This window comes from Monodelphis domestica, chromosome 3 (genome assembly GCF_027887165.1).
Source record: "Monodelphis domestica isolate mMonDom1 chromosome 3, mMonDom1.pri, whole genome shotgun sequence".
NCBI classification, from domain to species: Eukaryota; Metazoa; Chordata; class Mammalia; order Didelphimorphia; family Didelphidae; genus Monodelphis; species Monodelphis domestica.
Genome location: NC_077229.1, coordinates 320,379,860 through 320,393,019, shown reverse-complemented (window position 1 = coordinate 320,393,019; position 13,160 = coordinate 320,379,860). Strand labels below are relative to the sequence as shown.

Here is a 13,160-nt window from a genome sequence, read left to right as displayed (position 1 = left end):
AGATGAGGATTATATGTGCTGAGGTTCTCTAAATAAAAACCAAGGGCTCTTTCCTCTGCAGTATGTTTTATTTGTTCCCAAAAGGCAGAATTAGCAGCAATGATGAAAAGTTGAAGAGAGATAAATTGACATATGACTTTAAAAAAAAGGATAAGAGTTAGAGCTATCTAAATGTATAAAGAGCTGGTTGTCTTGGGAGGTTGTTATTTTTCCCACACTGAGAATCTTTAACCAGAGGTTGAATTACCACTTGTCACATATGTTTCAGAAAAGGCCATCGGTCACCTTTGGGATGAACCAAATGGTGTCCAAAGTTTCTTCCAGAATATTAGAATCAAAGAATTTCAGTGTTGGAAGGGACTAATTATCAATCTAGTTCAAATGACGTCTCAAAAAGGATCCTTTTGACAACATATCTGACAAATGGTTATCCAAACTTTGCTCAAAGATAATCTAATTCTGAGACCCTGGATTCAGGAAGGAAAATGTAGCCTTAATCACATAATCAAGTTCTAGAATATCTATTTGTTACCCATGGGACTTTGGGCAAGTCCTACCCTCCTTTATACTTCAGTTTCCTTATTTATGAAATGAAGAAATTAGATTTGGTTTTCAAGGTTCCTTTAAGTTGATCTGCATCAGATTCTCAAGCCAGTGTTTTAGATCCTGAAATCCACAAGAAAAACTCCATTGTATTCTAGAATCTAAAAAGTAGAACTTATCTCACCATTGCAAGGTGGGATGGGATAGTGGAGAAAGTACTGTTTTTTCCAACCCTGATGCTAATACTTAATAGCCTTGTGACCACAGGCAAACTTACTTAGCCTATCTGAGCCACAATTTTCTTACCTATAAAATGAGAAGATTTGAATATATGATTTTGATGGTTTTTTTTCCAACTCTAAAGCTGTGCTATCATCATTGAGAATCTAGATTCAACCCTCATTTTGTCATTAACTAACTGTTAATAAGTCATCTCTCCTCCTCATCTAAAAGGTAAAGATAAACTGATTTTAAAGGTCTCTTCCAGCTTTGATATTCTATTATATTGGAAGGGAATTTTGTTACAAAATGGAATTTTTCTATGTATATGTAAGTGCTGAAAAAGTTAACTGTTCTATTGTGACTGATTTATGGGATTTCAAACCCAGAAGCCTTGGAGGTAGATTCAGGATTATGGAGGTGATGCAAACATATGTGTACATATTGTCTGAACTGCTTTTCCTGGCCATTGCTTCTATGTTGTTGAAGCAATCTGGGATCAGTGCCAAGTACCTCAGGATCCTAGCACATTTTAATTCCCTATTGGTTTTTCAAGAATGGAAATGACAGGTAGGGTGGTGTAGATAACATGATATGGCTTCCTGTCTACTAAACAGCCCCCAGGTGGCCAGGCATGAGGGGACCTATATTAATGAGTCATGGGATTATCTCTTATGAGATTAGCAGGGGAAAGAACGAGGCTATGCTGTCAATTTCTCTTCCATACAAGAGCAAGTAACAACATGGAGAAGAGAGGTGGCTGAGTTCCTCCAATAACATGTCCTTTGCATGAAGGCAGCATGTTAGGAGTAGGAGAAGAAAGAAGATGTAAACCAGCTATAATCAGAGCAGTCAAGAGAATAAATCCCTGAAAGTCTCCAGTCAAAGTTTTTTCCTTGAGACAGAACAATACATGGCTACCATCAGGTTCCTTTTTTTTGAGAGTGATCTAATTCTGGGAAAAAAAATTCCCAGGAAAGATGTTCTTGCAAAATTTATCTAGCAGAATGGAGTATTAACATCATAAAGCACAAATGAAAACCTTTTGCAAAATTGGATGTTGGGTTAGGGGTTGTATCTTGAGTTTTAATGTAATTTCAGCTAAGGCTTGAGTATTGCTGGGAAATATACTGAAGTTCTGGATGGTTTCTGACCCTACAAGGTTGGCTGAGCAATGACTTGGTAGAGGCAGAGGTTAAATAAACAATAGTCAACTCATCACAGAGATTTCTGCAGCTCTGATGTAGAATTAAGAATTATTGGCACCAGGCAATTTGGGCGAATTCTTCAGGTTCTCAATCTAGCAGGAGATGGCAGTCCCTTGGTAAAGCACAATCTCGACACATTTTAGAAGCCCTGCAATGATAATTTACATGCAGTCCCACATGCCACTGCTTTACTGCACAGTTAGGGACTTCTACAAAGGAAACATCAATAATCTTTCACTACTTCCACTGAAATTGAATTTGGACTAATCTATGATGAAATAAAGCAAGCAGAAGGAAATTTTTATCAAGAGATAAACTAAAGCAGTTTATAGGATAAAAATAAGAGTAGAAAGAAATTATAAAAGAGCAAAATGAATTTTACGATATAGTTAACATTCAGCTGGCTAGTGGGAAGGTAATGGCAGAGCACCACTGTTTGGTTTTTAAAGCACAGCTGGGCTTTAGGGTGTGTATTAAAATTTCAGCACCAGGCATATGAAGACATTTACAGAATTATATGCTGGAGTATAGGTACTGTACCTTATTTCCAAATGATGATAATGCTTACCACTTAGTGTGCTAAAATAGTAATGAGAACATGAATTTGCATGAGATGTATTTAACACAGTACATTACAAACTCCTGAATAACAGTAAATTACCATTCCTGCAGAAGCTGGCTCATAAAACAAAAATTCTAATGTCTGATATTGAAGAGAGTACTTAAAGTTGAGTGTTAAGTGGTTTTTTTAAAAAGCAGTCTTCCTAGAGAACTATAGAAGCAAAATAAAATAGGGTCTTATTATGCACAATAGGATAATAATGGGAGTACCCCTCCTCAAATAAAAGGCCCTGGATGCCTAATAAGGGAACATGGGTTCTAATCTTGGTTCAGTCACCATATAGCTGTGTGATGTTTGGCAGAGTTTTAACTTTCAGAATAGCTTCTTTCCTTTGTGAAATGAAGGCTGGGCTAGGATAATACCTATAATTCTTTTCAACTTAAAAACTGTATAAAACTATTAATTACCAAGGAGAATATTTGAGGACCTCAAAGTCAAAGCCTTGATTAGGTCAAAGCATCCTTCTAACTTACCTGAAAATTAAGACCTATGAATGGTTTAATAGAACTCCATGTGGTCTGAGTTTCCCTCTGCTTTGCCTGAGGGGATCGATTTCAGCTGTGGTACTATGACTTCAAAGAGAGCCAACCTTGTATGCAAGAGGCAAGTAGTCATGGAAAGCAGGATAAGAATGCAGTTGATTATTTATGCATATGTTGGATGAGAAATGACTCATAACACATAAGCAATGACATCCACGACCCTTATATTCTTAGCCAATACTAGTGTATGTTAAGTGTGTGTATGTGTGTGTTGGCTGAAAAAGCCCAATGATCTGGAGTTCTTTTTACTCAATATAATGCAGTGTGACTCTTGTGAAAAAAGATATTTTTGACACTTGCAGTGTGTTAACTTCTCAGTACTTAGAATCTGGATTAGCCTTGACAAAAATAGAGACTAAGTCTAATTACAACATAGCCTTTTCAGCTGATAAAACAATCATTTTGCTGTGAGTATTACGTAGACTGGAAGCTTCTTGATGGTATCACTTTTATAATTGTATCGTCTTTTCCTAAGGACAACATGGCAAAGGGATTGGAATTTGTAGGACCTATGTTCAAATCCTGTCTGTGGCACTTTACTTCGATAAACTCTTAGCACTCCAGGAAACTCTGCAAGACTGAAAATTGCAGAGAAGTTGCTGATCTGCTTTGGTAAGAAAGGTTTTTTTCCACCAACTCTTCCCTATATCCCCAATGAAATGACAGTTTTAAACCACATGGGAAAATAACAATTTTGGAAATTTATGATTTCTAATCACTAATGATCTAAGCACTAATGATCACTTTCATTCTATTTCATTCATTTCATTCACCTCATGCCTATAATTGACAGCTATTTTTGCTAATCCTATCCAACAGGAAAAGCTGGTGTTACTTATGTAATATGATGTCACTTGCCTGGTGTGATTATATGATTGTGTACTATGCTTATCTGAAATTTTCTAAGTAAAAAAAAGACACATGTGAGGTTTCCTGAAGACAACACTACATATACACACAAATTAGAGCAGGAATTCTTAACTTGGCAGCCTATATGCTTGCTTAAAAAAATCATAACTAGTTTTCAATATAATTGATTTCTTTTGTAATTTTACATATTTTATTTAATGGATTTAAAACCATTATTCTTGTTGTTTAGACAAACCTAAATAATTGGGGAAGTAGTATTTGCTAATGAGTAGGAAGAGCCAACAGAAAAGAAATGCTAATAAAATTTAAATTAATTCTAACTACTAAGAGATTACTCTACAGAAAAAATAATAATGAAATTCATCTTTAGGCACAAAAATGAGAAGAAAAGAGGTCTACCTATGCTAGAACTCAAGATACAGAATAAAGAAATAATTACCAAAACAATTTGGTAATAGTATAAAAAAGAGAGATCAATCAGTGGTAGAGATTATGTACACAACACACAGAAACAAATGAACCTAGTGGACTGGTGTTTAATAAACATCGAAACCCCCGGTACCAGGTCACTATTTTATAAAAACTGTTTAGAAAACTGGAGAGTAGTATGGTTGAAATTGGAATTAGAAGGGGCAGCTGGGTGGCTCAGTGGATTGAGAGCCAGGCCTAGAGATGGGAGGTCCTAGGTTCAAATCTGGCCTCAGACACTTCCCAGCTGTGTGACCCTGGGCAAGTCACTTGACCCCCATTGCCTAGCCCTTACCACTCTTCTACCTTGGAGCCAATACACAGTATTGACTCTAAGACAGAAGGTAAGGGTTTAAAAAAAAAGAAATTGGAATTAGATCAACATCTCAAATCCTTTAATAAGATAAATTCTAACTCTAAATGGATATATCCTAGATATAAAAGGTCTTATAAATAAATCAGAGGAACAATAAGGAAATTAATTTTCAAATTGATGTACAAGAGAAGAATTCATGACTTGACAAGGGATAGAAAAGATTACAGCAAATAAAATGGATAGTTTAATTATGTAGATTTAAAAAGTTTTGTATAAGCAAATACAATACAGGATTAGATGGGAAACAAATGACTGGAAAAAAATCATGCAGCACAATTCTCTGAGGAAGGTCTCATTTCTAAGACATACAAGGAACTGATTCAAATATAGGAATGAGAACCATTGCCCAATTGATAAACTGCCAAAAGATATGACCATAGGGGACAAGTAGGTGACACAATGTATAGGGAGCCAGGTCTGGAGTTAGGAAGATCCAAGTTCAAATATGACCTCAGATCCTTATTAGCTGTGTGACTTTGGACAAGTCACTTAATCCTGTTTGCTTCAATTTCCTCAACTGTAAAAATGAGTTGGAGAAGGAAATGGCAACCCACTCTAGTATCTTTGCCAAAAAAATCTCAAATAGGGCCATGAAGAATTTGATTAGACTGAAAAATGACTGAACAACAACAACAAAAGATATGAACAGGTAGTTCTGTAGGGAAGACATCCAAACTAGCTATTATATTATGAAAAAATGCTATAAATCACTAATTAAGGAAATAAAAATGAAAACAATTGTGATTTTATGCTTCATACTCAACAGACTGGTAAAGCTGTCAAAACAGAATATGATACATGATTGTGGGGTTGCAGCAAAACAGATCCACTGTTATTGGCCCAGTCATTCTGGAAAGCAATTTGGAATTATGCTTCAAATGTTATGAAACTCTGCATGTCCTTTTAAACAGTGATATAACTCTTAGGCTTATACCACAAAGAGATTTTTTTAAAAAGCAAAAAAGGCCTTGGATACATAAAAATATTTATAGCATTTCTTTTTTGTGGTGGCAAAGAAGTAGAAATTAAGGGGCTACCCATAATTGGGAAATAGTTGAACAAAATATGATATATGGCTGTAATGGAATATCATTGTCTTATAAGAAATGAAAGACAGCCATTTTCAAAGAATCTGGGAACACTATCATGAAGTAATGAATTGAAGTGAAGAGAATCAAGTATACTAGAACATTAATATTGTGAAAACAAACAATTCTGAATGATTTCAGAACCCTAATTCATATAATGACCAACTAAGATTCCAAAAGACTGATGATGAAGAATGTTGCCCTTCTCCTGACAGAAAGATGACAGAATAAAATGCAGAATGCAAAGCACATTTTTGGATGTGACCAATATGGGAATCCATTTTGATTGACTAAATAATTTGTTACAAGGTTTTTAATTTTTCTTCTTTTTTCAGCAAATGGACAATGGATGGAAGAGAGGGGGAGAAAAAAAATAAGTGCTTGACAATTGGAAAAGTTTTAAAATGTATAGAGCTTTCTTATTTTTAAGTTGTTTTTTTTTCCCCTGAGGTAGGCAGAGGGTGAGATTTTTGTTTTCTTTAACATGAAGCACTGTTGAATATAAATTTCATTCCTTTGTACTCACCTGTCCAGGCTGTTCACATGCTGTTTGGTAACGTGCTTGTTGGCAAAGTTCTTTGACCCTTTCATATTTGGGTAAGTGATTTGACTGTTGGGCATTTTTGCTGGGTTCTTCCTTCTTGCGCAGGAATTTGCTTTGACATAAAAGGATAAGCATTAGAAAAGTGGTCTTTACCACTTCCTATGATCCCTACCCATCCTACCACCTCACTACTCAGCAAGAGGAAAGAACTTAAGAGAAAGTTATTTGAAAGAGGTAGTATTGGGAGCAGCTGGGTAGCTCATGGATTGAGAGCCAGGCCTAGAGATGGGAGGTCCTAGGTTCAAATTTGGCCTCAGATACTTCCCAGCTGTGAGACCCTGGGCAAGTCACTTAACCCCCATTGCCTAGCCTTTACCATTCTTCTGTCTTGGAACCAATACAGAGTATTGATTCCAAGATGGAAGGTAAGGGTTTAAAAAAAAGAAAGGAAAGAGGTAGTATTGCCAAGTTCAGCATTTGGTGAGCTGCTCAGATGAAAAACATAGAAAACTTCTGGGATGTCAAAGTTGCCCACTAGAGTCACCTTTGTCAAATAGTAACAGTTTTTAAAAGCTTTATTCAGAGTGCTTAGTTTTTTAGTCTATTAAGCTAGTGTGTTGCTAATAAAGGTAATTATTTGAATGCTTTGATCTGTGAGAACTGATGTCATAATGGAACAAAACATGGAATCAAATGGATGAAAAGAAAAGGTTTTATAAAGAAATATCCATTGCATTTTGGAATTTATTTTAGTTATTAAAAGTGTAATTCAAAGAAACAAACTGTGGAGGAATGGAGATGTGGCTTTGAGTGCAAGACAGGAGGCAAGCATGGATTTAATTTTGCCATAAAAGTGATTTGAGGGTCATGATCAGAAAGGCTAATTCATTTTTGCCACAAAGAACTACAGGCAAAAAATAATCCAAATCAACACATAGGTTGAGTCCCCATATTAAGAGAATTTATTGTTGAATATTCAGCTCTTGGAAGGCTGTCATGAGGGACCCAACTTGCTTTGCTGGTCAGCAGAAAAGGATTAGAAATGGTTTAACCTTGTGACTAGGAATACAAAATCTGCAGCCTTGCTGAGTGAAAATGAAAAAAAAAAGCACCCAAGAGGTAGATCTGACCATTAAGAATGTTTTCCATCAGGACCCCAAAGCCAGTAATTACCCTCTTTCCACTAGGAATGTATCACGCCAAATTTTGGTCTTTTTGTTTGTTCGGAACCTGAAAATAAAACAATAATATTTACTGTTGTCATCTGGAAATCATTTCAAATGTATTGTTTTAACAGTTTATTTAAAGAAGCACCTCTCACTTCATAAGGACCATAACTGTAACTTTATAAATGTACTATTCACATATAGCTTAGAAATTCTGAGTTTGTGATGATACTGATGGAAAGACCTTATTTTGCTAGACTTTTTCTCTGTACCACAGTAGATTGGCTCAAGTGTACACTGAGACTAGTTGTAGGAAAGGATAATGACCCACCTGTTACCTGGTTTTTCTAGGTCCAGTAGTTTGAGGACCGACTTGCCATCCACATCGGGAGGAGTATCAAGCCCAGCAATATCCAGGATGGTGGGAGCCAGGTCAATGTTCAGCACAATCTGAGGCACTCTGCAAGGGAACAGCTAGATGATAAAGCCATTCACCCACCATCAAGAGTTCAAACAACTTAGGTTGCTTTTCTAATAACATAGTAGTAGTGGCAGTAATAATTTAAGATGTATAAAGTGCTTTACACCAGAGGAGGTAAACTCCTAATTGATTGAGGCCAGAACCAGATTAATTGGGAAATTTTTTTTTACAAAATAAATGAAAATGCAAAAATAATAGTAATTTGTTGTTTCCAAAATCACTATGCAGAGTGTAGAGATTAATTTCTACTTGGGTTTGACACTACTATTTTATATATGTTCTCTCATTTGATTCTTACAAAAACCATGTGAAGTACTGAAGTATTGGCTTGAATATATCCATATGCTCTTTTTTTGACCCCATTGTGAGAAGTGGATGTATTTATGAAGCATTTGACTAGTGTGAGGATTGAACTCTGTGGCTTGTGGAATAGAGCAAAGTTAAGTGACCCATAAAGGGATCAAAACAGGAGATCATGGCCTCATTAACACCATTCTCTAATGGAGCTAGCAGCCTAGACAAGGTCAAGCATATGGCCTTTGCGGGATGTGTACTGGCTTCTCAAAATTCTTTGAGTCAAAGACTTTTCTTGAAGACCTAGGGTTTTTAAATGGAGCTGCCAGAGATTCTGTGAAAGGGTAACTAAATTCTCCCAAAGTTGAATATGATCCTCTTCCACTTTATCTCTCAAACAAAGATTCTGAGACTCACTTTTAAGGCAGTATGGGGTGCTTACAATTACTTTAGGACATAACCCCCATGAATTCTCCAAACATAAATCATTTAAATCTACAACCCCTAAGGGAAGAAACATAATATAGTAGAATGGGAATTGGGTTTATCATGAGAACTTTCTGTGCTTTCATTCACTCATCCCACTTGTGCTTACTGTGTGATTGGACAAGTTGTCTACTTTCCTTGGGTTTCAGTTTCTTTCACCTCTAAAATGGGACAATTAGATTAGCTGACTTGTGAGGCCTCTGGGGTTCCTTCTTCATCAATCTAGAGCTAGTGATTTGAAAAATTAGGGGACTGTATTGGATTACCCTTAATCATCCCTTTCAGTTCATTTTATAGAAGGGGAGACTGAGACAGAGAAACTGTGGCTTACCCAAGATTACATAGTTAGTTAATGGCAGAAATAGAGTTTAAGTCCATAGTAGGTGCTTAATACATACTGACAACTTAAGTCAGTATTTTCTGATCCCTACCCAGTGCTTCCCCCCCCCCCCAGAGTGTCCTATTGCTCAAATAATTCACACACATTTAAAAAATAAATATATGTGGTCTAGACTTCACAGAATTACAAAGTGGCTATAGTGAAGTCAAACAAATGAAGGTTGTTGCTACTTAAACCCAGTCATGAATCCATTTTCTGAATAATCTTTTTCCTTTTAACTTCTTTATTTAATCACCAAACTGAGAAGTGTGAGTTTGACTATTAATAATGTTCCTTTTTTTGTTATTTTGAATGTGATAGGAAAAAAAAAATTTATCCCTATCTTTTAACTTAAGCAATCTGAACACACTAATGTTTATTGATGAAAGGAAATTGGAACCAAGACTTTTATTAGCCAAAGTTATGATAACTTGTGTCATTAACAGAAGAATACTTACATTGATCCTGGTTCTACACTTGGTCCACGAATAAAGAAAGGAACACGGATATCAAAATCATATGGCATAGATTTCCCCTTGACTAGTCCAAACTGCCCAATATGGTAGCCATGGTCTGCAGTATAAATGATGTAGGTGTTATCCAGTTCTCCAGTTTCCACAAGCATATTATATAGCTGAAATATATCACAGGGAAAAGTAGAAGTGAAATGGAATGATATAACATGACATCCAAAGGATTTTGCCATAGTTCTCCCCTTTAAACTCCATTCTTAAAAAAAAAAACCCTTCATTTTCATCATGGATTTCATGATCTTAGCCAATACAAACATTTAAAAATACAAAGAAGAGCATAAAAGAGAGTAATATATGAAACCATCAATTTCTGTCATATGCACAAATCATTTTCTAAAAGTTATGTTATAAATATTGTTTTAAGGTTGAGTAGGGAGATAAGAGAGAACCATAATTTGATCAACACAGGAAGTTTCCAGTAAGAAAAAATTTACCATGATTTTGCATGATGATACCTTTGACTTACAGTCTTAAAGAATTGTCTAGAGGTGTAAAGTGATTCCTACTGAATTAATATAGTGTTAGAGGTAGGATTAGAATCTAGGTCTTTCTGACTAAGGCTGGCCCTTCAAAAAGCTGATTAAGAAAATAAAGGAACCCTTACCTTGACTTAAAATCAATACTTTGTATTGGTTCCATGGCAGAAGGGCAGTAAGGGCTAGGAAATGGGGTTAAGTGATTTACCAGGGTCATACTGTTAGGCAGTGCATTAGCTCACATTCAAACCCAGGATCTCCTGTCTGATTTGACTCTCAAACCACTGAGCTACCTAACTGCCCCACCCCTCCAGCTGATATTTTAATAAAACAGCCTCAGCCTTTTTTAAACATTCCTTTTCTCTACTATGTCGTCCATACCATTTGAGCTCTCTGTCCTCCAGTAATAAACCCACTATTTAGCTGATCTGGTTGTCCTCATCAGTTTTGTTATATGTTCACTTTGGGAGAAGGAGTCAAGTAAACCAACACTTGTGAAATTTAACCATTTTTGCAAGTGATTACATTTTTATTATGTGTTATTTTTGTTGGTCCAGAAGAAACCTTTCTATAACACATCAGCTTGAAAATACATCAGCTAAGCAAAGTATGTTACTGCTACCCTTATGTTCATATGTTCTTCCTGTTTCCCTTCCTTTTGTGACTGGCTCAGCTTCTCTCAATTCCACCAGAATCACACACAAAAGAGTTTATGGAATGGGAAAAAGGTGGGAGATGAGTGACAATTGGGAGGGCATTTGCAAATTAGTGTCCTGAAATGCAAGGAAAATGTGACAAATCAAACAATTTTGATGGAAAGGGCAGGTGACACAGGCGAAAAAACAGAAGAAAACATCCTTAGAAAACATCCTTGAGGATTCTGTGTGCTTACCCTTTCCACAGAGTCATCCACTGACATCAGAGTCTGAAGTCTTTTCCGCTGCAGAACATTTGTAAATTCCATGTGGATGGGCAGCATGGGTCCGGTGTATTGCATAATCCAATGCTTATCCATATTTGGTGCATAGTTGTAACTGGGAGTACTGAAAATAGCCAGGAAGGAGTCAGTGTATTTTTATATTTAGTCACTTATAAAAACTCAGTAATAAGGGTCATGAAATAATCTTTCATGGGAAGCAATTAAAACATCACTAACACATCATTTTTTTTCTCCAGACTATGTCTTCTTTGCCTAGAGGAGTTGACAAATTATACTGAAAGCTGCACTGGGAAGTTTACTCAGATCCCTCTGGCCTGAAGAATTCTTCACCTTCTTGGATCTTGTGTTTTGTTTTTCAGTCATTTCAGTCATGCCTATCTCTTTTTTACTCCATTTGGGGCTTTCTTGGCAAAGATACTAGAGTGGTTGGTCATTTCCTTCTGCAGCTCTTTTTATGGATGAGAAAACTGAGGCAAGTTGGGTTAAGTGTGTTGTCCAGGGTCACACAACTAATAAGTGTCTGACACCAAATTTGAACTCAGGAAGATGAAATTTCCTCATTCCAGGCCTGTTGCTCTATCCACTGGGCAATCTAGCTTTCTCTTACAGCACTTAAAAACATTCTGCTTTTATATACATAGCTTATCTTTCCTCCTAAACCATCTACTCCTTGAGGTCTGGAAGCTTATCTTCTTTATCTTTGTTTTTCCATTACCCCAGGGCCTTACATACAGTTGGAGCTTAATTTGTGATAAAGATGAAATCTAAAATCAAGCATCAACTGAAAACATCATTGAAATCTCTGGAATCATCTCAACTTTGGCTTTTAAATAAGAACTTGTAATTAACATATACTCATTTTAAAATGCATTTTTCTTAATATTTATTCTCCACAACCTGGATAGAACTTACCTTTTTAGTCTTATTTTTTAGGACTACATTTCGTATTCCACATTGTGTGTCTGGAAAGCCAAACTGACTATCAGCCATTCTCTAATGTCCTCCTACTCCCACAATCTCCCTGGTTGCATGTAGCCTATTCTCTGCCTAGAATAGATTCCCTTCACATCCCTGCTGATTCTTTTTCTTGAAAACTTAGCTCAGGAGACACCTCTTCCATGATGGTTTCTGTAGGTCTACCTCCTTAACACTTCCCCCATCTCTATTTGACTTCTTTTTTTTCTTATCACAAACATCACTTGGGTAAATGTCTTTGCCCTTCCCATTAGGCTCTAATCTCCACAACAACAAGGGCTGTGTTGTTTTTATTTCTGCATTTCCAGTATCCTAGCAAGTGAATGAGAACTTGATACAATATTGTTGACTGGAACATTTGTTTGGGTTTGTTGGATAAAAGCTGCATCATATGCAGTAATGTGACTACAATCACATTTATATTCAACATCTATAAAAAAGTCAATTAATGTTTTATAGCAATATGAAATCATATTACAGTGATTTCTTATTAATTATTCAATATCACAACTTCTATGGGAAGTCTTTTTCCAACCCCTTTTAATTCTAGTGCCTTCCATCTTGTAATTATTTCCTATTTATTGTGTGTGTAAATGTGTATCTGTATATATATGAGACACTTTATGGGACATTAGTTCTAAGATAGATTTTAATTATTTTATACAGTCCGATGATAGATACCCATACACACAGAATATATGTATATAAATCTTTAAGTATAAGCTGTCTCACTTATTAGATTGTAGATTTCTTAAGAGCAGTGCCTGGCTTTTGCCTTCCTTTGAATCCTTAGTACTTAGGGCAGTGGCTGGCATATAGTAGGCACTTAAATGTTTATTGATTGATAAATTTATTTTTATTGATTGATTAATTGAAATATGTTCTTATAAATACTTACTGTAAATAATGTGGATCATTCATTACTTTTAATGTATGCTTCTCTTGAAACT

The 13,160-nt window shown here is 35.9% G+C and overlaps 1 protein-coding gene across 10 annotated transcripts in view; it reads right to left on the bottom strand.

Annotated features, from left to right (window-relative positions):
- Positions 1-13,160, bottom strand: part of SULF1 (sulfatase 1) — a 201,558-nt gene that overhangs the window by 34,871 nt on the left and 153,527 nt on the right. For all 10 annotated transcript variants that reach the window (XM_007487007.3, XM_007487001.3, XM_007487008.3 and 7 more), the window contains 5 exons: positions 11,188-11,338; positions 9,745-9,920; positions 7,978-8,106; positions 7,654-7,710; positions 6,463-6,592 (listed from right to left, as the gene is read on the bottom strand). In XM_007487007.3, coding sequence (XP_007487069.2) covers positions 6,463-6,592; positions 7,654-7,710; positions 7,978-8,106; positions 9,745-9,920; positions 11,188-11,338 — 643 coding nt within the window. The remainder of the gene's footprint in view (positions 1-6,462; positions 6,593-7,653; positions 7,711-7,977; positions 8,107-9,744; positions 9,921-11,187; positions 11,339-13,160) is intronic.